The sequence below is a fragment of the Sciurus vulgaris genome (genome assembly GCF_902686455.1).
Source record: "Sciurus vulgaris genome assembly, chromosome: 13".
NCBI classification, from domain to species: domain Eukaryota; kingdom Metazoa; phylum Chordata; class Mammalia; order Rodentia; family Sciuridae; genus Sciurus; species Sciurus vulgaris.
The window spans coordinates 47,011,839-47,039,815 of NC_136474.1; the positions used below are offsets into that span (position 1 = coordinate 47,011,839).

Consider the following 27,977-nt stretch of genomic DNA (forward strand, 5'->3'; position numbering starts at 1 on the left):
TTTTTAACTTTTCAGCTAAAGAAATGAAGGAGGCAACATAAAGCAATAGAAAGAGTCTTTGGCATCTGACAGAATTGTAATTAAATCTTGCCTTTCCTCCTTATCCCCTGTAAACACTCACTGTGTGATTCTGACCAAATTGCTCACTCTCACTTCACTGCATTTTCTCTCTCTGTGAAATGGAAATAATATTAATTCATGGTTCTCCTCAAAGTTGCCATATGTGACAAGGACCAGCATAAGGTAGGTTCAGAGCAGGTGCTCAGTGCAGGCTGCCTGCCCTCTCCCAGACTCAGGAGAATCTGGAGCAGTGAATCTGGTGAGTCAGGAAGGCTCCAGTAAACTTTCATGGAGAAAGTTTCCAGTGCAGAGGCTGTGGCCAGCTATCCTCGCTCAAGCACCACAGATCATGTAGTTGAAGCTCCAATGTGTATAGAAATGTCTTTAGAGGGTACAGTATTGAGCTCAGGGAGAAAAGGACAATAGGTGCCTAGGTATGTATGAACTGGGACTTTTGTAGGCAGAGAGGTTGGGCACTTAGGGTAACAGAGGAAGGACCTTGGGCAGTCCAGGCTCTGTCTGGAGCAACATTCGGCAGCCATTTTTGCCCTTAAGTGCAGTCTTGACACCAGGATTACACAGGACATAGAGACAGATGAGCAAGAGCACTTCCCAGTGGCCTGGCAGTGTGTCACATTCAGGTCAATGACACTCTCTCCTGATGGCAAAGTCACAGGGAATATATGTAGAGGCTTGTATTTCAAGAGCATAATTGAACATCAAGACAGATTAGGGAGCTTCCTGCAAGTGTCAGATGTGGTGTAAAAGAGACCTCTGCAGGGAGCCTGGGGCTACACTCTGCTGTTCCTCAGTTCTGTGGCCAAGTCGCTTTTCCTCCCTAGGCCTGAGGCCACTGCACAGGGGGAACAGACTAGCCCTGTGGCTTTCCTCCCAATGGGCTCATTTAAGCTAAGACCCTCTGTGGGAAGGGCTAGCAAATATAGGTGCTTTATAAATCAGACTATCTTGATTCACCATTTCTCACTGTAGCTGTCTTGGCACATAGTGTTAGCCCCACTCTCTTCAATTCTGACTGTGATATTTTGTAGCTCTAGGGAAGGGGTTAAGACTGAAAATGAAGCTAGATAGGTCAGGAAATGGTGGTGTTGAGTCAGCAGGGTAGGGGAGAAGGCAGAGGTAGTAGTGGTGGTGAAGTCAGGGAGTGGAATGAGAAAGAGGGGCTGGAGCCGGGTCTTCAGCACATACACACACTCAGTTTTGTTCCTTTATGTTCTTAATTCCTTTTTGTGACAAGAAGAAACTTGGTTAATTGTATTAGAGATGTAACTTCTGTCTCCAGTTCCTTAAATGCAGGTAATTGGAAGTCATTGTCCTGATACTGAGTACTGCGAGATGCAGTTTGCAGGTTTATTTTCAAGCGACTTGTCTAAAGATTGACTGGAAAATAGCAAGGGGTTACTAGAAAATGTGGGCTGTGGATTATTGACAGAGTCACTTCTGTAGAAAGTCCTAGAGCTTTAGCCAAGTCAGAAGACAGATCCCAACTACCCAACCAAATGTATTTATAGGTTTAAAGTAAAGGTTGGGGCTGATCTCCAGGATGACGTGCGCCGATGCCGCCTCGTCAGAGACATGATTGGACCAGAGAAGACTTTGGTAAATATCCTCTTGCACCACTAAGAAGTGACAGCCTTGCATGAAATATTTGTACAGGCCTGAACTCATTTCAAGCAATAACTCATTTCAAGCAAATATTAAAAACTTTGGGAAGCTTAAACTTAGTGTTAGAGGAATTATGATTCTGTGGCCTGTAGGAGGTGAACTCTTTAAAAATAAGATGGGGACTGATATTTTTTAGTTTTCTAATTCTACAGAACTAGCTAAATAAGATCAGGGTGAGAGATTGGTCCATCTTGCTAATACGAATGAACTCAAGCAAATAGGTCTCCCATCAGCACCCTGATGTGTCAGTCATTAATTCCCTCTATAGCTCGTCAGCTAGGCTGCTTTCAGGGAACCATTGTGAAGAAGTATTGAAACTCTGGCTGAAATAAATGTGAGGATTGGTCATTCCTGACTGTGTATTGTTATGAAACACCTATTATATATAAAATATTTTCACAAAAGATGGTAACAATCAGATCTTTTTTTTTTTTTAATAAAGTTAAGAGGTTTGTTTCATACATGAAAATTCAAGTTTGGAGTCCTTGAAGTGGCCGTAGAATCAGAAGCCCCATTATTTAAACATGAGTTAATGCTGCTTTTGTTTCATGAGGTCATCCTCATCCAAATAATTTATGATGAAAATTGATTCTGAGTGTACTGTCTTCTGCTTTTCAGCGTCCTGTGAGGGAGCTTACACCCTTAACACATTCTATAGAAACCCATTTCCTTTTCTGTCTTCTCCAAGCATGGGAAGGCTGATGAAGAGGGGGTGGAGGGGCCTCTCTCAGGCTCTGCACACCCAGCACCTGGCTTCCAGGCAGGGTGGCAGCACACAGAGATCCAGGGCTGGGAAGGTGAGGCCTGGACTTGAATTCACCATTGACTTACCTTATTGTTCTTGAGTAAGTTACTTCTCTGCATTTAAGTTTCCTATTTATAATAGGTTAATATGAACTGCCTCATAGGGGTTTTATAAGGATTAAATAAAACAAAATCCATGAAGTGCCTAGGGGAGCAGATATTTCATTAGGTAGTTATTTATTAATGTGCCAGACACATGGTAGGTAATAGTCAATAAGTAACTCTTAAGCAAACTCAGTATTGACTGTGCACATGATTCACAATGTGATAAAATGGTTTGAACAACAGAACTAATTCTACAAGACACACCTATCTGGGGAGGTGGGAGGGGGGCATCTAAATGTAGACTGGGCCTGAGCTTCAGGGTCTAGCAAGCACTTCTGGTGTCCTAGCCCAGGGCACTTCCAGACATTCCAGAGTCTCCGTAAACAACTTGCATCTCCTCAAAAAAGACAGTATCTGGAGCCAGAGTTCTAGTCTCAATGGCTGCTCTTTTGCTCTTTTTGTTTGGGTTGCATGTGCTGGCCCTCAAAAAAGGAAATGTCAGGTGACTCTTCATCAGCAGTTGGTGGTACTGAGAGATGATGTCTCCTTGTTGGGAGTCACCCCTGCAGCAAAGTGAAGGCTCTTTGCTTACAGATGATGGATGCCAACCAGCGCTGGGACGTGCCCGAGGCAGTGGAGTGGATGTCAAAGCTGGCTGAGTTCAAGCCATTGTGGATTGAAGAGCCAACCTCCCCTGATGACATCCTAGGGCATGCTGCCATTTCCAAGGTAGGAAAACTGCTGCTTCTGCTGTCTTGGCTATTTACTTTTTTTTTTTTTTTTTTTTTTTTTTTTTTTTACAGATTGTATTTTGATTCATTGTACACAAATGGGGTACAACTTTTCATTTCTGTGGTTGTACACAATGTAGATTCATACCATTCATGTAATCATATATATACATAGGGTAATACCGCTTCATTCTACTATCTTTTCATGCTCCACTCCGTCCCACCCCATTTTCTTCTACACCATCCAAAGTTCTTTAATTCTTTTCTTTCCCCCATTATATATCATCATTCACTTATCAGAGAAAACATTTAGCCTTTGGTTTTTGGGGGCTTGGCATATTTCACTTAACATGATATTTTCCAACTTCATCTATTTACCAGCAAATGCCATAATTTTTTTCTTCTTTATGACTGAGTCATATTCCATTCTGTATATATACCACAGTTTCTTTATCCATTCATCTATTGAGGGGCATCTAGGTTGGTTCCACAATCTAGCTATTGTGAATTGAGCTTCTATGAACATTGATGTGGCTGTATCACTGTAGTATGCTGATTTTAAGTCCTTTGGGTATAAACTGAGGAGTAAGATAGCTGGATCAAATGCGGGGTCCATTCCAAGTTTTCTGAGGAATCTCCATACTGTTTCCCAGAGTGACTGCACCAATTTGCAAAAGCAATGTATGAGTGTGCTTCTTTCCCCACATCTATGCCAACACTTATTATTGCTTGTGTTCTTGATAATAGCCATTCTAATTGGAGTTAGATGAAATCTTATGGTGGTTTTAATTTGCATTTCTCTAATTACTAGGGATGATGAGCACTTTTTCATATATTTGTTGATCACCTGTGTAGCTTCTTCTGTGATATTCTGCCCACTTCCTTAGCCCATTTGGGTTCTTTGTATTTTTCATGTAAAGTGTTTTATGTTCTTTATAAACTTTGGGGATTAGTGTTCTGTCTGAAGTGTGTGTAGAAAAAATTTTCTCCCAGTCTGTAGGCTCTCTTTTCACAATATTGATTGTTTCCTTTGCTGAGAAAAAGCTTTGTAGTTTGAATCTATCCCATTTATTGATTCTTGCTTTTATTTCTTATGCTATGGGAGTCTTGTTAAGGAAGTCTGGTCCTACACCAACATGATGGAAATTCAGGCCTACTTTTTCTTCTATTTGGTAAAGGGTCTCAGGTCTAATTCCTAGATCCTTGATCCATTTTGAGTTGAGTTTTGTACAGGGTGAGAGACAGGAGTTTAATTTCGTTTTACTGCATATGGATTTCCAGTTTTGCCAGCACCATCTGTTGAAGAGGCTATCTTTTCTCCATTTTAAGTTTTTGGCACCTTTGTCTAGTATGATATAACTGTACTTCTATGTGTTCGTCTCTGGGTCTTCTATCCTGTACCATTGGTCTACCTGTCTATTTTGGTGCTAATACCATGTGGTTTTTGTTACTATTGCTCTGTAGTAGAGTTTAAGTTCTGGTATTTCCTGCATCACTCTTCCTGCCCAGGATTGCTTTGGCTATTCTGGGTCTTTTGTTCTTTCAGATGAATTTCACAATTGCTTTCTCTGTTTCTATGAGAAATGTGATGGGGATTTTAATAGAAATTGTGTTAAATCTGTATAGCACCTTTGGAAGTATGGCCATTTTGGTAATATTAATTCTACCTATCCACGAACTTGGGAGATCTTTCCATCTTCTAAGATCTTCTTCAATTTCTTTCTTTAGTGTTCTGTAGAGATCTTTCATCTCTTTAGTTAGCTTGATCCCCAAGTATTTTATTTTTATTGAGGCTATTGTGAATGGAGTTGTTTTCCTCATTTTCCTTTCAGATGTTTCATCACTTATGAATAAAAATGCTTTAGATTTGTGCATGTTGATTTTATATCCTGCTATTTTACTGAATTCATTTATGAGGTCTAGAAGTTTTCTGGTGGAGTTTTTTGGATCCTCTAAATATAGAATCATGTCATCAGCAAATAGTGACAGTTTGAGTTCTTCTTTTCCTATTTGTATCCCTTTAATTTCTTTTGTCTGTCTAGTTGCTCTGGCTAGCGTTTCAAAGATGATGTTGAATAGAAGTGATGAAAGAGGGCATCCCTATCTTGTTCCAGTTTTTAAAGGAAATGGTTTCAGTTTTTCTCCATTAAGAATGATGTTGGCTGTGGGCTTAGCATAAATAGCCTTTACAATGTTGAGGTATGTTCCTGCTATCCCTATTTTTTTCTAGTGTTTTGAGCATGAAGGGGTGTTGTATTTTGTCAAATGCTTTCTCTGTGTCAATTGAAATAATCATATGATTCTTAACCTTAAGTCTATTGATGTGATGAATTACATGTACTGATTTCTGGATATTGAACCAATCTTACATCCCCAGAATGAACCCCACTTGATCATGGTGCACAATCTTCTTAATATGTTTTTGTATGCAGTTTGCCAGGATTTTGTTAAGGGTTTTTGTGTCTATATTCATCAGAGATATTGGTCTAAAATTTTCTTTCCTTGATGTGTCTTTTCCAGGTTTGGGTATGAGGGTGATATTAGCTTCATAGAATGAGTTCGGTAGGGTACCCTCCTTTTCTATTTCCTGGAATACTTTGAGAAGTATTGGAATGAGTTCTTCTTTGAAGGTCTTGTAGAAGTCAGCTGAGAATCTATCTGGTTCTGAACTTTTCTTGGTTGGTAGGCTTTTGATGGCTTCTTTTATTTCATTGCTTGAAATTGGTCTGTTTAAATTGTGTATGTCCCCCTGGTTCAGTTTGGGAGGATCATATGTCTCTAGAAATTAGTCAATATCTTTGATATTTTATATTTTTTTGGAGTATAGATTTTCAAAGTAGCTTCTCTTTATGCTATGTATTTCAGTGGTGTCTGTCATGATATTTCCTTTTTCATCACAAATTTTAGTCATGAGTTTTCTCTCTCTTTCTCTTTGTTAGTGTGGCTAAGGATTTATCTATTTTGTTTACTTTTTCGAAGAACCAACTTTTTGTTTTGTCAATTTTTTGAATTGTTTTTCATGTTTCAATTTCATTGATTTCAGCTCTGATTTTAATTATTTCCTGTCTTCTACTACTTTTGGTGTACTTCTGTTCTTCTTTTTCTAGGGCTTTGAGCTGTAATGTTAGGTCATTTAATTGTTGACTTTTTATTCTTTTCTTGAATGTGCTCCATGCAATGAATTTTCCTCTTAACTTGACTTGGTTTCTCCTTTTATTGGCTTTTCCTTTAGGGTAGTTCCTCCCTTTGTTGGCCTACATTGTTATTTTTCATTTCCTCCTCATGGACTATTTTGCTGAGAACATTCTGTAGTGCAGGCTTTCTATTTGTAAATTCTTTTAACTTTTGTTTATCATGGGAGTATTTTATTTCGTCTTCAAATCTGAAGGTTAGTTTTGCTGGGTATAGGATTCTTGGTTGGCAACTATGTTCTTTCAGAGCTTGAAATATGCTGTTCCAGACCCTTCTAGCTTTTAGGGACTGAGCTGAGAAATCTGCTGATACCCATATTGGTTTCCCCCTATATGTAATCTGATGCTTTTCTCTCACAGCCTTCAAAATCCTATCTTTATTTTGTATGTTAGGCATTTTCATTATAATGTGCCTTGGTGTGGATCTGTTGTGATTCTGTGCATTTGGTGTTCTGTAAGCCTCTTGTATTTGATTTTCCATTTCATTCTTCAGGTTTTGGAAATTTTCTGATATTATTTCATTGAATAGGTTGTTCATTCCTTTTCTTTGTATCTCAGTGCCTTCCTCAATCTCAATAATTCTTAAATTTGGTCTTTTCATGCTATACCGTAGTTCTTGGAGGTTTTGTTCATGATTTCTTACCATCTTCTCTGTTTGGTCAACTTTATTTTCAAGATTAAATATTTTGTCTTCGTTGTCTGAGGTTCTGTCTTCCAAGTGATCTAATCTGTTGGTAATGCTTTCTATTGAATTTTTAAATTGATTTGTTTCCTTCATTTCAAATATTTGTTTGTTTTTTTGAGAATCTCTTTGTTGAAATGATCTTTTGCTTCTTGCAGTTGCTCTTTCAACTGCTTATTGAAGTGATTGTTCATTGCCTGCATTTGCTTTCTTATCTCATCCTTTGCTTCACGAATCATTTTATTATGTATATTCTGAACTTCTTTTCTGACATTTCTTCTACCATGCTGTCACTGGATTCTATAACTATAGAATCTAGGTTTGTTTGGATTATTTTCTTCCTTTGTTTTTTCATGTTGTTCATGTATCTTCCTCTCTAGCAGTGCAGATCTGGGGTATTGCAGTTTTCCCCCTATAGGCTTATAATGACCCTATGGGTTTCCAAAACCTCTTCTTTAAGGGGGAATTCAATATTAGCAGTGCCCAGTACAGACAATATGCAGCTCTATATCAGATATTCCCTATGAAGACATTAACAATATTGTCATAATAAACAGAATGAGTTCAATTATTATCTATAGTATAACCAATAGATTTGCAGTAAGGTCTGCAGTTTCTAATGGAGGACAAAGAGGATGGAGAGAGGTGTAGGATGTAACTGTTAGTGGGATAGGAAAAGAGTATATAGAAGTTCTAGATCATAGAAAGAGTGAAAGTGTAATCAAAAGTTCATTGTTAGCATGAGAAAAGGGAGAAGGATACTCTGAGGAAACAGGTAAACAAAAGGAAAATAGAGAAAGCAAGAAAAGTAAGGAAATAAAAACTTAAAAATTTTCTAAAAGGAAAAAAGAAAAAAAATCTACACTATAACAGTCTCCAGCAGGTGTCTCAGGATAGGATTTGCCCCACCTAAAGATGGGAGCTACCCCTTCCAGGATAATCCAAGATGGCCACTCTGGCTTCCAAATGTGTTGGCAAATGGGGAGCTGCAGCTTGGGGGTGTGGGCATGGTCGACTCAGGTTCTTGGAGGTGGGGTGCAGTTAGTCGGTGCCGGCATCCTGGAGGCAGGGTGTGATTGACCAGACTGAGGTGTCCTGTAGATGGGTCTCAGTCAGTCTGGCCAGGGGTCCTACAGGTCCTGGCTGTTGTCTCAAAATGGTGGCAGCCATGTGTAACCAAACTGCAGGTTCTGTGACAGTGGGCTTCCAGGAAACAGCAGGCAGCTGGTGATTCACTGGCAATCCGTGGTCAGTCTGCTGGCTACCAGTGGATGATCAGCAGGTGGACCTTGGGCAGTGGGTGATGTAGGTGAAAGGCAGGCGATGGGCAGGCAAGAGGCAGGCAAATGGTGGATGATAGGCGCCAGTCAGTGAGCAATCTGCACTCAAAAAGTAGTCAATATGCTGACAGACTGCAGGCGATCGTAGTGGACAAATGGGGTAAACAGCAGGGGATCAATAAGCAGCAAAGACTGCCTCACCGAGAACCAGATATCCTCTGCTTGAAACCCAAGTTAGGGAGCAACAAAGAATGCAGCCTCTCTCTAGTCCACCATCTTGGATTTCCTACTTTTTTTGTTCAGTTTTCCAGAATGTCATTCTTGAAATTTCTCTGCTTTTTCCCTTTTACATTTCCTCATGGAATAGTTGAAATAATTGTAACATGTGACAGGTACAGAAGTTGCAGACCTGACAGCCTTTTATCCACTGTACTTCCATTTGTCTGAGAAACTTGTTGAAAGTTGAAAGGCTACCAGCCATCTGAAGATTAGTAGATAATGGTTCTCAGACTTTACAAATGTAGAAATATGACTGATATTTAGAAATAGATGGTCACTGACTTAAAATGGTTCAACATATGATTTTCCACTTTTTGATGGTGCAAAAGTAATGGGCATTTAGCAGAAATCAGATTTCAAATTTTGAATTTGGATCCTTTCCCAGGCTAGCGATATGCCATACAATACTCTTGCGATGCTGGGCAGTAGCTGCAAGCAGGAGCAAGCAGGAGCAAGAGCAGCACCCACTCATCGACAGGACCATGAGGGGAAATAACCAGTGCTCTGCAGCATGCTGTGCTGCTGAACTGGGATGGTCCATGGGTGGTGTGTTAAATGAGCTTTCTATTTCGTGTCCTTTCCACTTACAATGGTTTTATCATTGTCCTCCTTGTAAGTTGAGGAGCATCTGCACTCATTCACCCAGAATGAAACCAAGTGTAGACTTCTCTGGATGTCTCAGAAGAAAAAGATTGCTTTGCTTCCTTAATGTCAATGTCAGGCTCCCTGAGAGAAGGCTCTCTGTGTTTCCTAAGAGCCCTTGAGAGAAATTTACACTAACTGGGAGCTGGCCCCTGTCCCCTTCAGATTCTGAAAGAACCTCATATATTTAAGAGAGAGAGAGAGAGAGAGAGAGAGAGAGAGAGAGAGAGATCTCATGTCAGGACATCTGAGTTTTCTGTGTCTTGGAGGCTTGCTCAAATTTATAGCATTGATGTACAAAGCCACAATACCAGTTGGTTAATTCATAAACAGAACTAGAACTTCTAGGTTTTTCATCCTCACAACAGCACAAGCTCTGTCAGAAGTTGTATTAAGCCAGTGTTGCAGGAGGAGTGTGGAAACCTGGCAGGGACTGGCTGTGGAATTTGAAGATGTGATGGCATCAGACCACAATGGCCCAGCATGGCCATCTCCAAGCTATGATATACTTGCTTCTGGCACCAGAGACATTGCATCCTAGCCTTGTCTCTTGTCATTTGCCTCTGACTTGTGTTTTCATCTGATAACCCTTTTCCCCTGTACCCTGTGCTATTGGGTTATTATATTCAAGTCCTACCTCCCTAGGAACCATCTTACCCCTGAGGTGACTTTGCATAGCTCTGCTCTCCTGATCAAATCCTGTGAAGATTTGATCTTTAAAAGTTAACTCCGATGGAGTAGTCTTAGTTCCTGGTTCTGGGAGGGACACCTCAATGCATCCTGCCTAAACTCACGGGTCCCACAAGGGTATGAAGTCAGAGGCTCCAAGGCCTATTCTTCTCCAGTTTTCTCAGTAAATCAGCATATGAGCTACTTTAGGTGGGACACTCATCAGAAACCTGTTTCAGGAATTCTCTCCTTTCCTACTTAAAGCCTCACAAGAGAGAAAAACCTGAGACATATGAAGTAAAGTTGAGTGGGCCAAGTGCAGTAGAAAGAAGGCGAGGGCCCATGAGTGTGGACCAGTCCAACAGGTGCCTTGATGGGGGAGCAGACGTGATTGTGTAGGGAACACCACACACACCACCCTCAAGGGAATGCCGCAGGAGTCATGGAGCAACTGACGCCTCGCTATTTAAACAGAACCCAAGCCTTCCAAGGAGTAGTTCTGAAGTGAGCAGTTCTGGGTGAGAGGTCATGGGTCAACAAGACTTTCACCTGAGTCCCACTCACCTTTGCTCCTTAGGGTTCTTAAAGGGTGTTACACCCTAACAAATGCCGCAGGGGCCAGCATCCACCTGACTCCTGCCCATCTGGAGAGTCTTCTGGAATTTGACCCTTTCACAGGGTGCAGGGATGCCATTTCCTCAGTAGGCATCAGTGAAGGGGGCACGTGAGCCACGAGGCAGGGGTGGGTGGCAGTGGAGATAGCTGAGGGAATGCAGGGCACATGCTGGGGAGGTGCTGGAAAGGCCAGTACCTGGGGCCAGACAATGGGGTTCATTGCTCAAGAATGCAACTGGAGGGAGCCACTGGAGGATCTAAGCGATGGCACAGTGATGGCTGGAGGGAAGGATGAGTGGACTGTTTGACAACAGGAGCAAAGAGAGGGGGGCGGGTTTGGAAGGTGAGGGATGGGCAAGAGGAAATAGGCAGGGTGGAAACTGGGCGGTTTTGCTTCATCAGGGGAGATGAAGGAGAGGGCAGCTTGACGAGAACAGATTCGGGAACTACTGACGAGGAAAAAAACTTGGTACATAGTCAGTGCTGTATATAGACAGCCTTAAAATGGCAGAATGAATAACTCAAATGGCTTTCTCTCCTTACCTCTTCTTTTCTACCTTTCTTCTGAGATAAAGAACCAAGTGTTCTTAAATTAGAAACTTCAGGAAGCATAAAATATTAGTGTGAAAAGGTGCCTCAGAGCCCAACTGTTGAAACTGAGACCTTCTGCAGTGAGGAAACCAAGGCTTCCGATGGCTCGTGCATAACTTGGCCAAGTTCACACGTCCTGCTTAAGGCAGGACGAGTGCTAGGGTAAGGGACACCTAACTTCTAAAGTGTGGCTGTTTCTTCTGAGAAGTTGGCTTAATTTAGTGATTCACATGCCTCCTGTGGCTCTGGAGTTGACCTAAAGTTCAAACCCCCACTGTATCCTTTCTGGTTTTGTGATGGGGGAATAATTCTCACCTTTCACTCCTATTTCCTATAAAATGGGGATACTGACAGCTTCTCCCCCATTGCGTTGTGGCTAGGAGTGACTGACATCAGTGTTTTACATGTGTCTGACAGGCAGGAAGTGTGGGCTCTGGGTATCAGTGACAAAGAGATGGAAGCAGGTAGGACCCAAAGATGTCTGAGGAGGGCAACAGTAGAATCATAGTTCAGTGGAGGCTGGAGGGGAGCAGCTTAGGGCCTGGTGACAGGTGAGGTAGCTTTCCAGGGCGAAGAGGACAGAGCAGCAGCACCATGTCTAGGAAGATTCCAGTGCCTCACCAAGTGAGGAGTTCACCAGGTAAGCAGTGGTCTCAGCCTTACCTGTCAAGTAGGATCTCAGTCATCCATATAACTGAAAGGGAGAGGATTTGGGAATTGGCAGAAGCACAAGAGGGTTCTAGAATAACCACTGAGAATAGAGACTAAAGGGAGAGGTAACTTGCAGGAAGCAGAGTTTGGACCCAGTGAGTCCATGAAGAGCCACTGCTGAGTGACCATGTCTACTCCTAGTTCCACGCCACTCCTCAGGCCTTGGAGCAGGAGGGCCAGGGCACTGCAGAAGGAAGTCTGCAGAGCTGTGGCCAGGAAGGCCACCCATGGCAGCTTGTGAGCAGTGCTTGCCTTTCCTCTCTGGACATGCTTGCCCCTCTCCCATTCCCCTGGACATCCTGCCATTCTTTAAACTTCACATGTTCAGCCCCAAGGATGCCTCCTTCTTCAGCTGTAAATATTTTTAAACTTAAGGAGTTTGTCTCAAATCTTAGGAAAATGACACCAGACTGGCTTCTCTTGTAGGCACTGGTCCCATTAGGAATTGGTGTTGCCACTGGAGAGCAGGTGAGTGACATGTCCTTGACCACTGACTTTGTACATTAGGCCCCATCACCTGTTGCATTTTGAGCTGGGAATTTTTACCTTAGAAATCAGCAGTTCCTTAGTGTCTGGAGTCAGATGTGGTCAAAAGGTTGCAGCTTTTTATACAATTTGTGTGACTTGGGTCACTGATATTTTTTCAAAGTGTCTAATCAGAATTGACAAGGCAGCAATTTAAAGTTACAATCACAGGGACATACAATGACTTTAAGGAAGCCAGCTTCCAAATTGAATAACGTGATGGTGTTCACTTTCTGTGCTTATAAACTAAGCTCAAGTGCCTGCCAACACCTGCTGCAGCCAGCCCACGAGCCAAGTGCGAGGAACAGATTCTCAGTTTTCCCAGCAAAAGGAGCAATACTGCTCTGCCATGGTTCTGTTTTGTCATCGTGCCACCTGCTCATCGCTATTACTGTACTTCATCCTGATGCTCTGCTTCACCTCCCACTTGCCAGTCAACACAGCAGTTATTCCTTAATAAATGCTGGACTGATGTGATCTCTACCTGACTCACACTGTCACATTCGCAGATTTGTAAAGAAGTGAGCACAAGGTCCCCCAGCTGCACTGTCAGGGCCACCTCATGCCAAGTGAGAATAATACAGCCCAGGCTTCCTGAAGACCTCTGCTAAGTCACAGCTGGCGTGGAATCATCATGATCGTGAGGGCTAAGACTGACTCTTCTGTTGGTGTTATTTTTAATTCTATTTCCAGTGCCACAATAGAGTGATATTTAAGCAACTCCTACAGGCGAACGCCCTGCAGTTTCTCCAGATTGATAGCTGCAGACTGGGAAGTGTCAATGAAAACCTCTCAGTATTACTGATGGCCAAGAAGTTTGGAAGTAAGGGTGCTACAGAGGCTACTCCCCAGACCTGATTCCCCTGTCATCAGGCCCTGTGGTTCCTCAGTGGTCTTAGGAATTCACATGAGTCTGTAGTTTGCCATGTTGATTTCTTCCTAGGACTTCATTTAGTCATAATCAAGGAATTTTTGAGGATTTTCATCCTGGAATTTCATTCAGTATTAATGAATGGCTTAATCACCTTTGGGCACTAATAAAAACCACGGGGTTCTCTTTCACCCCTTCCTCTCTTTGTGCTACCTTTGGCATTAAATAGAAATGTCTTTCTTTTAGTTCCTGTTTGCCCCCATGCTGGTGGAGTTGGCCTCTGTGAACTGGTACAGCACTTGATTATATTTGACTACATATCAATCTCTGCGAGCCTTGAAAACAGGTCAGTGATGTGCCATTAACTCACTTTGCACCTGCATAGTGCCCCTCAATCCAAGCTAGATCTTCTACAATTCCACTCTCACGACCAGAGATACTCAGAACCTATGGTGTTGCAGGGACCTAAAATGACTTTAAGAAAGCCACCTTCTAGAGTGAACAAATATGGCAGCATCTACTTTTTGTGCTTATAAACTGAACACAAACTATAACTCAAAGGCTGAGTGGGTTTTTCTTGACTTCTCCACATGGGGCAATAACAGTGGGAACCCACCAGGGCATAGTCATTGTTCCTTCTAGAAGGGTCAGTTCTTGGTAGCTGACTTACTTTGGTAAGTATGTTGGAGTGGATTTGAATTTAGATCTCCTCATCTCCTCCTTCAAAACCAGCTCCTTTTTCTAAAGCTAGCTTTCATCATATGTACACTCCCCACTTCCGTCCGGTCACCTCTTCCTGACCCTGGAGTCCCTCTATCTGGCTGCAGCTTTATTTAGTTCATCTTCTCAGCATGCCCAGGGGAACTTTATTTATCTTGCAGTGCTGAGGAGCAAACCCCAAGCTTTGCACATGCCAGGCAAATGCTCTACCACTGTAGCTTCTGCCCCATGGGTAAAACTGAGACAGTATCCATCCAGTCATCTGCACACCTAAGGCTTTGTTTATTATGCTTTCTTTTCCCCTGGAATTAAAGTGTCACAGAAAGCTCAATAAACATGCATAGTGAAGGCACGAAAATGGACCTTGGAAAGGTGAACACCAAATTCAAGACAAAAATTGAGCCATTTCCGTGGCACATGCCTGTAATCCCAGTGGCTCAGGAAGCTGAGGCAGGAGCACAGGTTCAAAACCAGCCTCAGCAACTTAGTAAGACCCTGAGCAATTTTAGCAAAATCCTGTCCCAAAATCAAAAATAAAAATGGTGAGGATGTGGCTCAGTTGTTAAGTGCCTCTGCATTCAATCCCTGGTACAAAAAAAAAAAAAAAAAAAGGCGATCTGTTAGGGCACAAAGCAGGGGTCCTTTATACTTGTAATGGTCTTTCTTCAGGTGAGTAATAAGTAGACAGGTACTTGCTATTAATATGCCTAAAGGATTTTATACTATAAAGAACATTAGACTGGAAAGAAGGAAACCCGGGCCTCCCCAGTCTTGGAGCTGCACAAGTGACCTGATCTCACGAGTCGAAACTCGTTTGTTCATCCTGAAAGATGGAGGTTGGGGCTAGGTCATCCGGTCCCACCACCGCGATGAATAGGCTGATTCCAGAATGCAGAAAAACAACCTTCCTAGGTTGTGTTCCTTTGCCATACTCATTTTAATCCCTGCCTTTGGGAAGAAGGGAGGTCCAGACCAACCTTTAAGTCCTGCAGTTCTTGAGGGACGAGAATGAGGCTCACCCTGTGCCTCAGGGCCTGACGTTCCTGGTGCAGCATCCCCTCTGAGAAGTGCTGGAGACAATGCCCCTGTACACCACCAGACACCGACACAGCGCTGTCGCGCCCCAGACCCCCTACTTTGTCCTCTGCATGGAGCAGCTATTCCCTGCTCATCTTTCAAGGCCCATTGTGCTTCCTTCCTTCACACCCTGTTCTTAATAGATGACACATAACACAGTCAGTGGCTTAGTACCTGTGTCCACCAAAGCCATGAGACTCACTTGCCAATTCCTTTGTAGTCCCAGCACCAGGCTGTGCACAGCCTGCCTGACACAGTTATTCATGATCAGGAGACTAAAGCAGCTAAGGTTACCTGTCCCCTGTACCCCAAACACAAACATACCCCTGTCCCACCACAGAACTAGAAAGCGGCTCACAGACTGATCCAAAACCTATACTCTTCTAAACTATTCATGTAGCTGGAAAGAGACTCATTTGGTGATTTAATCTATTCATCTAACTTTAGGCTAAAGGCTCCCAACTGATCCCATATACTTCACAGAATCTGAACTGATGCTTTTGGGGGCATCACAGACCTTTTAGTTCCCAGACTTGGTGGTTCACCTCAGCCCCCCACATTGCTGTTTTATAGATGAAAAGCATCTGGGGCACAGCAGGACTTTGCACAGAAGACTGAAATCAGCTAAGCCCTGATGGAATCCATTTCTTAAGATCAGTCCCCACTCTGCTTTAACAGACACATCATCTGACTTCAGGCATTGTCCCAATCTGATTCCCTTCTAGGATGTGTGAATATGTGGACCATCTACATGAACATTTCAAGTATCCTGTGATAATCAAGCAGGCTTCCTACATGCCTCCTAAGGTAAGCTGGGACCTGGGACACCTCAGAGAAACTGCCAATCACTACTGTGCCCACGAACATAGGCATAAGATTTAACTCCCTAGAGTTTATTTTCATATCTAGAAACAAATAGCTCTTTAAGAGGTCAGAATCCAATTCCTAAGACCTGAAGCTCTGTACGGAGGTTAAATAGCTTGACAAGGATTCTCTAATGTTAGCATTTCCTCACTAGCAGAGACCTTAAAATATACTCCTGTGTAAAAACGCAGTAAGTAGTAATGTCTACAAGTTAGAGACCTAAAAAGTTCTGACTACAGCTGTTACACCTGGGCCATTTGTCCTGGTCAGGTTCAGATTGTGGCTTATTTTCACCAACAGAGGTTGTGCTATCAAAGAAAGTTTGATTAGTTTCTGTAACAAATCCAAGTGAGTAGCCAATAAAGTATGCCCTCCCCCAATTGAAAACTTTTTAAAATATTGAGTTGCTTCTGACTTACTGGCATTTTTAGGAGCAGCAGAAATACATAACGTACATGTTTTTGTTCCTGGTGGTTATCAACACAACTGACTTTGTTGTCTTTGCTAGGATGCTGGCTACTCGACAGAAATGAAGGAGGACTCTGTAAAGAAACACCAATACCCATATGGCGAAGTCTGGAAGAAACTCCTTGCTGCTCAAGAAAACTAAGTGTTCAGCCCTAATACCATTTTTTTTCTTAAATGAAAAAGTTTAAAATTTCTTGAGTAGTTTTATAAAAATGGAAGAAAAAAATCTTATCCTACTAATCAAGTTCCACAAGAATCAGCCTAGTGTTCATTTCATTTTGATTTTTAATCCTTAAGCAAATTTAGATTTACCTAACCCAAAGTCCAGGATGATGTTCTTACTAAAATTTCCATCAAGTGCCAGTCTGTAGACATTAAATCATACTTTGAAAATAAGCAATGCATTGCATAATTTGTTGGAACAACCCTTTATTTGTTCTATTTAACACTTGTCATAAATTAGCAGAATAAAAATAGTTCTCCAGCACTACAGGGGATCTGTTAGTGCAGCAAAGGGAAAATGATTAGCTCTGAAGGGATTTAGGATCCCTTTTCTTATCAGTCTAAACATATTAGAGAACCCAAACCATACTAAAATAAATGGGGGCAAAATGGTATTTCATAAAATTATTTTTGTAACCCTTAAACACCTCTATCCTAAGTTGTGTTATGTCTTAATGTAAAATGCATCTAGGATGAGATGAATCATGAAAAAAGAGGGTAAAATATAGTTTAGTCAGCATTTCTAAAACATATTCTCACCCCCTAAGCAGCATCTAAACCTGAACCTAGCACACTTGCTTAGCTTAGGAGGGTGTGTTTGGGTAAATCTCTCTTAGGCAGGCACTGAGCATATACATAGCAATACAGAATGAAAAAAAAAAAAAAAAAGACAAGTGCAAATAGTTCTTTATTATAGCAACTTATAAAACAAGCATTCATAAGCACATATATTATAATGGATGGGTTACTTCAAAATTGAAGGGAATAGCTTATATAACCAATGCAATTCACCAGTCTTCTTCATGAAGCCTAGAGACTGAAATGCTATATATTTTTGCTAAAAGTATATAAATTTCTGCTTTCTTTGCTTAGCATTTTGTGCTCCCCCAGTCAACAAAATGCAATTACTAAAGCAAGCAGCACAGTTATATCTGCCAATGGTAACATACTTAAAGACTAATGAATAACAACAAATGTCATGGACAGCTTTTTTTACCTAGTTCCTTTTTCTATAGAAAAAAACTTTTACCTGGGCATTGGCCCCAACCCCTACAGTGACAAAACCTTTCCAACTCCTTTGAAAGCATTCTAAACAGCCATTTCCATTTTAATAGTTGGATGTGGATTGTACCCTTCAATCTGAAAGTCTTCAACTTTGAAGTCATCGATTTTCTCAACCTTTCGAAGGATTTTGAGCTTTGGGAAAGGTCTTGGTTCTCGCTGAAGCTAAAAACAAAATCAGATCATTATTTTGCCATATTTGTGCAACCTGCTTTTAATTCTGCTTCCCATGTCTCTTCATGGAACAAGAACACAGTATTTTCTCAACAAAGTATTTTACAGGTGTGTAATACTGTAGGTCCCCTGACCCTGGTTACACATCACTACTGCAACATACCCAACTGTTTCTGTTGCACACATCAGGTGTAAAGGGTATCTTGTAACTTGATGCCTGGTAGCCCATCAGGTGCGAGTTATGGTAATTCATGGTAAACTTATTAAACACAGTGACATATTCTTTTACTTTTCCATCTATAATTCCCATTCACTATGGTTTCTTGAGTTCCATCATCCTTAGCCCCTGGCAGAAAGATGAACAAAAGGTGGCATCTCTTGACAATTCACAGAAAAGGACAAGCCAGGACTTCAAGAGCGCTCATGGCAATAAGGATGCAGAGGTCGTGACCTCACACAACTGTGTCCAACATCACAGGCACAGACAGCAGAGAGAACCAGCCGAATAAACCTGTAGTCACCCTCTACTTAGGCCAACATCCTGAAAAGGAGTAACTTACAATCTAATCTAGAATGGGCTAACAGTAAAGAGTTTCAGGTTCTAAAATAATTTTTTTTCTTGGGGCTCATGAAGCACAGTCATATTTTTATTCCATTTCAAGTCACATGTTGGTCACTAAACCCTAGGGATTTGAACAGACAGGCTTTTGAAAGTACAGACCTGAATGTGGTATTTAACATAAAATAAAAGGAAAGTATGCATTTCAATTCCCCATCAAGTAAAAATGAGTTAGAAAGGTCCCAAATCCCCTGCCCTGAATGTGGCTCTTCCTTTCTGGTACTGGCACTTAGTGCCTTAGAGCACCTGTCACATCAAGTACCTGTGGCAGCTGAGGCAGGTGTTGGTCTCACCCCTGTCCACCTGCCCAATACCCCTCCCTAAATGCTGGAGCATGTCATCTTTACTCCAACATGGCATCCACAGAGGGCCTGTTATATAAGGAATGCACCATAATCAACCTCTATCAAGCTCAAAAAAGTATAATAAATAGCATTCTTACCTGAATTTTCAGTGGCTCAATGTGATTCAGGTAAATATGTGCATCTCCCAAAGTATGTACAAAGTCACCTGGCTAAATAAATCCCACAGAATAGTCAATGTTTTAGTTTCAATTCCTTTAAAACACATCATTTAAAAACACATTATATAGAACATGCAGACAACCCAAGGCTTTTGAGAAAAATAATATAACCAGTGTAGCTTTTGAGAAAAGTTAATTATGAAAGCGTATTATTAGACAAACTACATGAAATTAAATTTACATACACCACAAAGGCAGGAAAGCTTGATGAAGGCTTACAAGGGAAGCCAGTTCATGTCTTACATATATCAAATTTTAATACTAATCAGAGACTGATTAGTATTAATCAGTTTTCCCACGTTAAAGAATCAAAGAGCTCAGTGCAATAGGCTGGAACAATGGCTCTTTCCTAGAACAGCTCACCTGTAGGCCTGTGATGTGCGCAATCATGTAGGTAAGCAGGGCGTAGCTGGCGATGTTGAAGGGCACACCCAAGCCCATGTCTCCCGACCTCTGGTACAGCTGGCAGGACAGCTCCCCATTCACCACATAGAACTGGCAGAGGGCATGGCATGGAGGCAGCGCCATCAGAGGAAGATCTGGGGATCCAGCAGAGAGGAAAACAAGGAGGGGCAGATGATTTTAAAGAGCATAGCTATGAGCAAGGTAAACCAGGAAAACAGGCCAAATGTCACGGTGATACCATGAAAAAGCTATCAGGCTGCAGGGAAGTCTGCAACCCAGACCTGCTCATCATGTAAAAATCAGACCATTGTCCCAGCACCTGCAGCAGTGGCCTGAAGCTGATGGAGATTTGCCCATCAACTGAAGATTTCTGCAGATTTATGCTTATGCTGAAGCAACGCTCTCCCATTCAAGCTGAAATTAAGGATCTATGCTACCTTTGTGGCACCAGACTGCAAATACAGGAGGAATGAATTACTTCATTTGCAGGGGTCACAGGAAATCAATGCCTTCAGCACACCCCCTCTTTATTACAGATCCAAATAGCACACTTTAATTTTACAAAAAAATTGTTAAAAATATTAGTGATAGGTAGGTGACCTGAAACTTCATCTGCTCCAAATAAAATGTTAAAATTTTATGTGTATTTTCATAGGCAATTTAAAGCTCTTTTTTGGAAAAAGAATAAGTATAAAGGCAAAAATTAAGATTATCTGGTCTCAACCCCATGATCTGAGAATGAAAGTGAATTTGTGATTTGCCGTGGTAACAACAAACGTGGTTGGGGAGAGCTCCCAGGGTCCCGCCTCCCTTCGTTGCCTTGGCAGTGTCCCATGGCTTCCCTTGATGCAAACCAAAAGACAGAAAAGAGGGTGACCGGGATGCTTTTCACCTTTTGGGTTCCAGGCACACATGATGATTCTTCTGTCATCAGGGTTGGTTTTGATGGTGTCAATCACTTTTTGCAGTTGGTCTACTCCTTGACCAGAATAATCTGTAGAATCGTCAATAAGAGAAAACACATATACAAATTAATCACAGCCTCTTGAGATAGCTCTGACATCATCTATTACACCCTTCACTCAATGCCCCTTCTTGATCCATGGTGACAGGACACCCAGAACGCTGCAAATTTCTCAAATCTCTCTGGGTTGAGTTTGAGGTCCTAAGCTCCTAGTCCTCTGGAGTCATACCAAAGTCTATTTTTTCTACACGAGTCCCTTAAATATTTGTCCTATCACAGTGTCATCTCCTCCCTATCCTTTCCCCCATTGCTAACTGCTATGGTTTGGATATGGTTTTAGTGCATTTCTCAAAGGTTCATCTGTTGAAATTTCATTCTCATTGTGAGGTATTAAGAGGATGGAACCTTAACCACCCTCTTAATGTGAGTTGTTTAAATGTGGAGCCTTTGGAGGTGATCAGGATAAAAAATGTCACAAGGTACAGTCCCCACCTTTGAATCTTGGTGGCTTATTATATAAGAAGAGGGAGTGAGACCAAAAGAGAGACATATGTGCATGTCTCATTTCTTGCCATGTGATCCCAAGCCACTACAAAACTCTGGCAGTAAGAAGGCCATCACCAGATGTGCATCCTTGGGCCTCTAGGACCAGAAGCTAAATAAATCTTTATAACATTATCTGTTTTCAGGTATGTTATCAAAGTAAAAAAAAAAAAAAAACCCAAAAAAACCAAAACCACAGACTTAGACACTCCAATCTCAACAATCTTAGATTTTTTCCAGTGTTTCCTGTGGTACTTAACTTCTATACCCACCAGCCATTCTTGTCACACTTCAGCTGACACAATCTAGTTTATTCTTGTCAGAACATATTGGGTCTTAACTAGAATATAGCATTGCATACACATTCCAACTAAAAAGGGACTGTAGATTCCTTTCTATGACCTTGGCACGAACCTACTCACATTTTCACCCAAAACTGTGCTGCAATTTAGCAGTAAAACAGATATTTCCTATCAATATTAGGATAACTCTATAATGATTATATCACCCTGCACTTTTCTCCCAATCCTGTTTTCTGAATTTTAATTCCCTGCCTTCCTTCTGAGATGGAAATGGAAGCTGAGAAGTGATTTGTTAATGGAAATGCAGAGCTTCACACTGTCCCGATTAAACTTCCAACTGATGGGAAATGTTCTCGTTCAGTAGTTCTCACATCTTGTGGGGGAAAGTCCTCTCACAATCCCAATTCCCCAAGTGGTAATATTAAAGATTTGTAAAAGATAAAGCATGGTGAAAAATTCTGTATCTTGATGGCAGTGCTGTTTCCATGAATCTACATGTGCTAAAACTGCACATCTGCTCACAAATGAAAGTGTGTAAAACTGGTCAAATCTGATCAACTCTGGATTGTACCAAAGTTAATTTATGGGAGACTTAACAGGAGCTATCGCTATGGGGGGAAACAGGGTGAAGGAAGGGTACAGAGGAATTCTATCTACATATTTTTTTCAATTTCCTGTGAATCTAATTATTTCAAAATGAAAACTCAAAATCAAAGAAGACAAACTCCTCTACGGACATCCTGCAGCCTGCACTCACCCAACTAAGTTCATACTTTTAGGACTAGGCCCCTTGAGCAATAACAAATAACACAGGCAGGATGTCAAGCACCAGGAGCCAGGGAAGAAGACTGACATCTTCAGGAAGGGGCCCTAGGTCAGCAATCACATACCAAGAAGCCTCAGACCATTTACCTACAGAAAGTCTGGCCTTGCACACGCTAGACAAGCCCTTGTTGTAACCATTTTTAAGTATGCAATTCAGCAGCATTAAGTAATTCCTACTGTTGTACAACCACACATTATCCACTTCTACAACATTCTTAGCTTCTCAAACTAAAACTGTGTACCCACTAAACACTAACTTCCCATTCCCTCTCCCCTCCCCCACTCAGGAAAGCCACCATTCTACCTTCTCCCTCTACAAATTCACCCATTCCTAGTCCTCACAGGGTCCAATTCTTGAAACAGCCAACATCAAAAAAAGACCTCATGACTGTACATAAACGCAGATTTAGGCTTTCACTGAAGAATCTGACAACACCAGGCCCAAATCTCTCCAGCCATGAAACTATTACTTCCTGCATGTGCACACACACACACATACCCTGAGGTGGCGTTTGCTTTGGCAACCTCCATCCTAAGGACAGGTGAGCTATGAAGAAGGGGTGGGGGGTTGAGCTGTGACTCTAGCAAGTGGTGTCTCCAACAGGACAGGAAGTCCTGGAGTGAAATGTTTCATGCTTCCTCTATTCCAGCAGAGTGGGGAGAAGGGTCACCCTGATGCTGTGCTGGATCACACCAGCACCATCTACAGCATGCTAGAGGTTCAGTCTCTAGCTGAGAGATGTAAGCTGCCACGTGGTGGCCCTGAGCACCTCCTCCCACAGGTGAACTTTCCTCCTGTCCTGTTCCCCAACACGGACAACAATCCTGCAGCTATCTGCCAATGACATAGATAGGTAAGGGAAGTTCCAAGAACTCCTAAGAACCCCATAAATGCAAATCACCAAGTATGATCTGACCTTCATGGGGTTGAGCTGTGGTTCCTCCACTGTCCCTCATAATATCAAAGTTATACATCAGCTCCCGTGATGGAACCCAGGGCCTCAAACATGCTAGGCAAGCACTCTACCACGGAGCTACACTCCAGCTCCTGTGATTCATTATCCCCCAGACTCTATCCAAAACAATGGAGCAAACTCATGCTAGGAAGAACATTTGGGAAATCTGAGGAACTGCTGTCTTCTCACCTGAATCCATATCTTTGTATTCTGCCCCAAAATGTCTCCACTGGAAGCCATAAACTGGGCCCAGGTCCCCTTCTTGTCTGGTGGAGAAACCCAGTCCATCCAAAAAGTCTCGAGATCCATTGGCATCCCAGATTTTCACTCCCTTGGAAGATAGTTCTTTAGCATTTGTGGATCCCTAAAGATACGAGAGCAGAACAGGCACATAAGTGAATTCTGAGCCATCTGAGTTGAGGCCCACAGAGTCACCCACTGTTCAGCCTCCAGTCCATGCTGACACACTGGAGGATACGCACTTGACTCTGCTCATGTGGAGCCAGTATATCTTTAAGCAGATTGGACCCAGTCCAAACTTTTGGAAGGTGATAAGATGATCTGACCCTTTAGATCTACTTCTCAAATCTTTTCCTATAGGGCTGGGGGTGTGGTTCAGTGGTAGAATTCCCCGAGTTCGATTCCAAGTATTGTAAAAAACAAAACAATGCTGTCTTCTGAGATTCCTGACGATACATCTTGAGGCAGAGGTCCACTGCCCTTTGAAAGGCCAACACAGAACACACCCCAAGAACACAGAACTGAGAAAGCCTGAATGGAAGCCAAATGTCAACCCTTTCTAGGTCTGTCTGGATGGCCCAAGATCATATAAGCCAAGCCAAAAGCTTCACAGAAAGGGATCCCAATTTCTAGCTTGTCCCAGAACTAAGCCTAGCTCCTCAGATACCCCTTGGCCAGCACAGGACAGAACATCACTGGTTCTGGACCAGGACACGGAACAAGAGGAGCCTCGTGTCACTGCCACCCGTCTCATGGCACTCCAGCTCTTGCCCAAGTTACCCACACGGCCTTTTGCTATCTGTTCACCAATCAATACATGCTGGGTGCCCACCACGTGGCAGGCTATGCTCTCAGATCTGGATGTACAATGGCAAAAAACAACAACAGATTCTTCGCCTTCGTGGAACTTATAGGACATTTTATTTATTTGTCTGTCATCCCCCTACCCCCACCGGGCCGAGGGGAGAGGGAAGACTGGCATTACACATCAGACGTTTTCCTCGAGAAAAATACAGGAGGTTGGGGGAGACCGGGCCGAGGGGAGAGGGAAGACTGGCATTACACATCAGACGTTTTCCTCGAGAAAAATACAGGAGGTTGGGGGAGAATCAGTCTTTGGGAGGCCAAAGGCTCACTGAGCAAAGACTTCAAGGAGGTGAGGGAGTCACACTCAAGCAGGGGAGGCGGGGAGAGAAGGTTCCAGGGAGTGGGAATGCAAGTGCCAGAGGTCTCTGTGTGCAAGAGGGTCAGGGTGGATGGGACAGAGGGAAGCAGCTTTACCAGAGCTGGAAAAGGAGTTGGATAAGGACTCTGGTTTTTTAACTGAGTGAAATGAGAACAACTAGGAGTGATTTCTAAGGGCTTTTGGCTGAGGAGTTACATGACCCGACTCTTAAAAGCCCTCTCTATGTGGAAAACAGACTGTCGTCTTTCAACAGAAGCAGCTTCCTTACCTTGATAAACCATAGCAACTCCTCCAAAACACCCTTCCAGAACACACGTTTGGTTGTCAGCAGAGGAAATTCATCTGAAAAAGTTTGCCATTCAGTTGGATCATGGGAACAGAGAACACAACACTCAACCTTCCCTGTGGAGGAAAACTGTCCCGGGACATGAAGCCCTGCAGCGACCTTAGGAATGTCCAGAAAACTGCAACTACAGGGACCAGGGAGGAGCTCCAGACTGCAAGGCAAGTCAGTGACACAGGTCAGACGGGACAGCCCTCCTGAGCCCTGGTGACCACTGGACACAAGAGTTCCAAAGACATGGGGGAATGCCCATGTGGAAAAGGGAAAGAGCTACCACCCACTACCCAGTCTGGGTGAATCCTGTCACAGAGGTGTGAGGACAGCACCCAATGTTTCCCAGGAGGTGAGCAATTCCATCACCGTCAAGAGTAAACTTAACTCAGTACAGGGGAACAGATGTCACACTGGTGAAAACTTAGAATAGTTTTTCAGTATTTGTAAAGCAAATCGACATCAATGATTTTGGTGTACCAAAGGCAACAACTGTTCACTTTTACAATCCTAGTTGATCCTTAGAACAACCTGCCTTGAGGAATCTTTATGATCTCCATTTTACAGGCACCAATGGGAGGTGCCTGCAATAAGCCAGAGAAATCAAATGTAAACGTTTATCCCCAAATGCAGTACTAATCAAGTCCACATCGTTTGCATAGTTGATATTCACGCAAGAGGGATTTTTCAAGCACCTGCATTTATCAGTATTCCCTCCTGAGCATTATTTCCTCCATATTTAACATTTGAAACTGAAGACCAGAGAGGTAAAGTAACTAGCCCAAGGTCTAAGCACACGGAGTGGAATGAAAACAAGTCTGTGGCTGGGTGTGGTGGAGCTGGCCCATAAACCCTGAGACTAGGGAAGCTGAGGGAGGAGGATGGCAAGTTCGAGGCCAGCCTTGACATCCTAATAAGACTGCCAAATAAGAAGGGCTAGGGGAAGTAGCTCTGTCATAGAGAGTCCTTGGGTTCAACCCTCCATGGGGCCTGGGGGTTGGGTTCATCAGAGTCCTCTGCTCTCAGAGCAACAGAAGGTGAATCCCACTGCTCAGAGGAAATCCCCTTAGCTGTCCTGGCACATCTGCCTTGGTAGAGCTGGTAGAGTTTCCAGTGTCTGGAATGGATGTAGGGTGCAGGGTTTTCCTCCCAACTACAATTAATCTGTTCACCTGTATCGGGTCTCCCCTCTCAAAAGCACTCCGCACACCTGAGTCAAGGATGCGCTTCCTTTATTGTGGAGGTCAGTGTTACCCTCTGGCTCAAACACCTGGGGGGAGTCCCCTGCCCAGCACCACGGGTGCTCAATCCAGGATCACCTGCAGTCTGTAGCCCGACCTTCTGTGCCCTCACCCACCCAGTCCTTAGTCCCTGAAAGCCCGATGCTAACGACGCGTCAGGGGCACTTCTTCCCTGGGTCTATCCAGTTGGAGAGGAAGTAGGGAAGGGAGGAGTAAGACCTTTGCCGGTTCTCCGTTCCCTTCCAGGTTTAAGAGAAAAGCTGGTTGGTGGGAAACCGTCAGGAACAAGCACCAGCCGAGCTCCTCAGTTCTTCCCCGCCTTCGCCGCTCCGCCCATAATATTTTCGCTCCTTTTTACAATGTTTGCAGAGCGGAACAACCAACCCGGGAGGATAGAGGAGGGGCAAAGCCAGGACCTGCGGACAAGGGCCTGGTCAAGCCCAGGCAGATCTCCCTCAGTCCCTAGGGTGGGACAGCACTGGGGATCCTGCCCGCAGTCTGCGAGGCAGCCTAACTGGGGTGATTAAGAGCAAAAGCCGTGGAGCCATTAGGATCTGGTTCACCTTTCAGCTCCGCCAGTCCCCTCTGTGTGACACTAAGCACACCAATTCTCTAATCAGAGCCTGTTTCAGGGTCTGCAAAGCCGGGATGCCGAGGCTTCCCCTGCCTCCCAGGGCTTTACGGTAGCCCGCACTCCCGGCGTCTCCCGAGCGCTCCCTGCAGCCGCTGCGCGGAGCCTGCCGGGGCGCCCTTCCTCCCGCCCAGAGAGGACTCAGCCACGGTCACCTCTCAGGCTGTATCGCGCCTGCATGCCAAAAACCGACAGGGTGCCGGTGCCCGTGCGGTCCTCCTTCTTGAAGCCGCAGCGCAGGATGTGCTCGATCTGCCCCAAGTACTGCAGCTCCCCGTGCTGCGGCCGCTGCTCTGTGCCCCGCTCTTGAGCGGCTGGCGGCGACAGCGTGCACTGTAACTCGGAGCCGGCGGCAGGCATGGTGAAGAGTGGAGACGCCGACTGCGGCGGGAAAGGTGGGCGCCAAAACAGGGCTCTTTCCGCGCGCTCTTTCCCCAGCGCCGCCCTAGCGCTCCGCCTCTTCCTGCTGGGCAGCCTCGGGTCCGCCGGAGCCCAAGGACCTCAGCCCACCGGTCTCAGCAGAGCAGCTCGCGGGGCGCGGCCGGACCGCATGCCCTAGGGGTACGCTCGAACTTTGCCAGTCTGCTCGAGTTTATCCCATCTCGACAGTTAAGAACCCGTGAGAACGCCCGAAGCCTGCATCTCGGTGCATTGGCCGAGAGCGTCTTGGAAAGTTTCTCGGTCCTCTGCGCCATTCTTTTAAACCAGGAGATCCTGGGACATACACTCTTAAAGGAAAAGAAAGAAAAAAACAAACAAAAAATGTGTTATTTGAGATCTCTTTTCTACAACTAAGGGGACGTGCTAACAAGTGATTCGTATCTCTATTTTCTCCCCATGCTCACTGAAGGGTAGTAGCTGGAGCAAGTTGAATAATGCAGCTTTTTTTTTTTTTTTTTTTTAACTTGATTAATGATGACCAGGGGCTTTTCAAGTTTTAACTCCACATTTTTCAATTTTTCAATCTTAGTGAAAGGTTAATAATGTAAATGCTAGTGAGTAGGAACTCTTTGATAAGTTTAAAATGTACTAATACAATGTACATACAATCTTCTGCATCCATTTATTGAATACATAGTAGGTGCTTAATAAAGTGTTTTATTGTCAGAAGAGATAGAATGTGGACTCTGCTGAAATATATTAAACCTTCTTGCGGGTGGCATTTGCCAGACATGACCAGAGCCACACTCCCAGCCCAGGTCCATGGTTTTATTCTGGTTATCTTATGTTCAAGTACTATGC

The 27,977-nt window shown here is 43.4% G+C and overlaps 2 protein-coding genes across 2 annotated transcripts in view; one reads left to right on the plus strand and one right to left on the minus strand.

Moving 5' to 3' along the window:
* The window catches only part of ENOSF1 (enolase superfamily member 1), a 37,433-nt gene extending 20,029 nt beyond the window's left edge, over window positions 1-17,404 (plus strand). The window contains exons 10-16 of the mRNA XM_079108351.1: window positions 1,590-1,677; window positions 3,187-3,321; window positions 12,410-12,451; window positions 13,202-13,331; window positions 13,626-13,725; window positions 15,902-15,983; window positions 16,549-17,404. Of these exons, the coding sequence (XP_078964477.1) occupies window positions 1,590-1,677; window positions 3,187-3,321; window positions 12,410-12,451; window positions 13,202-13,331; window positions 13,626-13,725; window positions 15,902-15,983; window positions 16,549-16,650 (679 nt within the window). The 3' untranslated portion in view covers window positions 16,651-17,404. The remainder of the gene's footprint in view (window positions 1-1,589; window positions 1,678-3,186; window positions 3,322-12,409; window positions 12,452-13,201; window positions 13,332-13,625; window positions 13,726-15,901; window positions 15,984-16,548) is intronic.
* Window position 17,405: 1 nt separating this feature from the next.
* TYMS (thymidylate synthetase) lies at window positions 17,406-27,392 on the minus strand. Its single transcript, XM_079108355.1, has 7 exons — window positions 26,891-27,392; window positions 24,798-24,871; window positions 23,293-23,467; window positions 20,406-20,507; window positions 19,472-19,647; window positions 19,028-19,099; window positions 17,406-17,957 (listed from the first exon to the last, which is right to left on the minus strand). Exons 1-7 carry the CDS (start codon window positions 27,093-27,095, stop codon window positions 17,820-17,822), a joined length of 942 nt encoding a protein of 313 aa, XP_078964481.1. The 5' UTR covers window positions 27,096-27,392; the 3' UTR covers window positions 17,406-17,819.
* Window positions 27,393-27,977: the final 585 nt, after the last annotated feature.

Bases quoted from the DNA above. Each gene is read 5' to 3' on its own strand.
- TYMS (XM_079108355.1), bottom strand. From the start codon at position 27,095: ATGCCTGCCGCCGGCTCCGAGTTACAGTGCACGCTGTCGCCGCCAGCC. The intron at 20,508-23,292 runs GTGAGAAGACAG...ACGATTCTACAG, and splicing joins ATACAAAGATATGGATTCAG to ATTATTCTGGTCAAGGAGTA. The intron at 19,100-19,471 runs GTGAGCTGTTCT...GGATTTATTTAG, and splicing joins CGCACATCACAGGCCTACAG to CCAGGTGACTTTGTACATAC.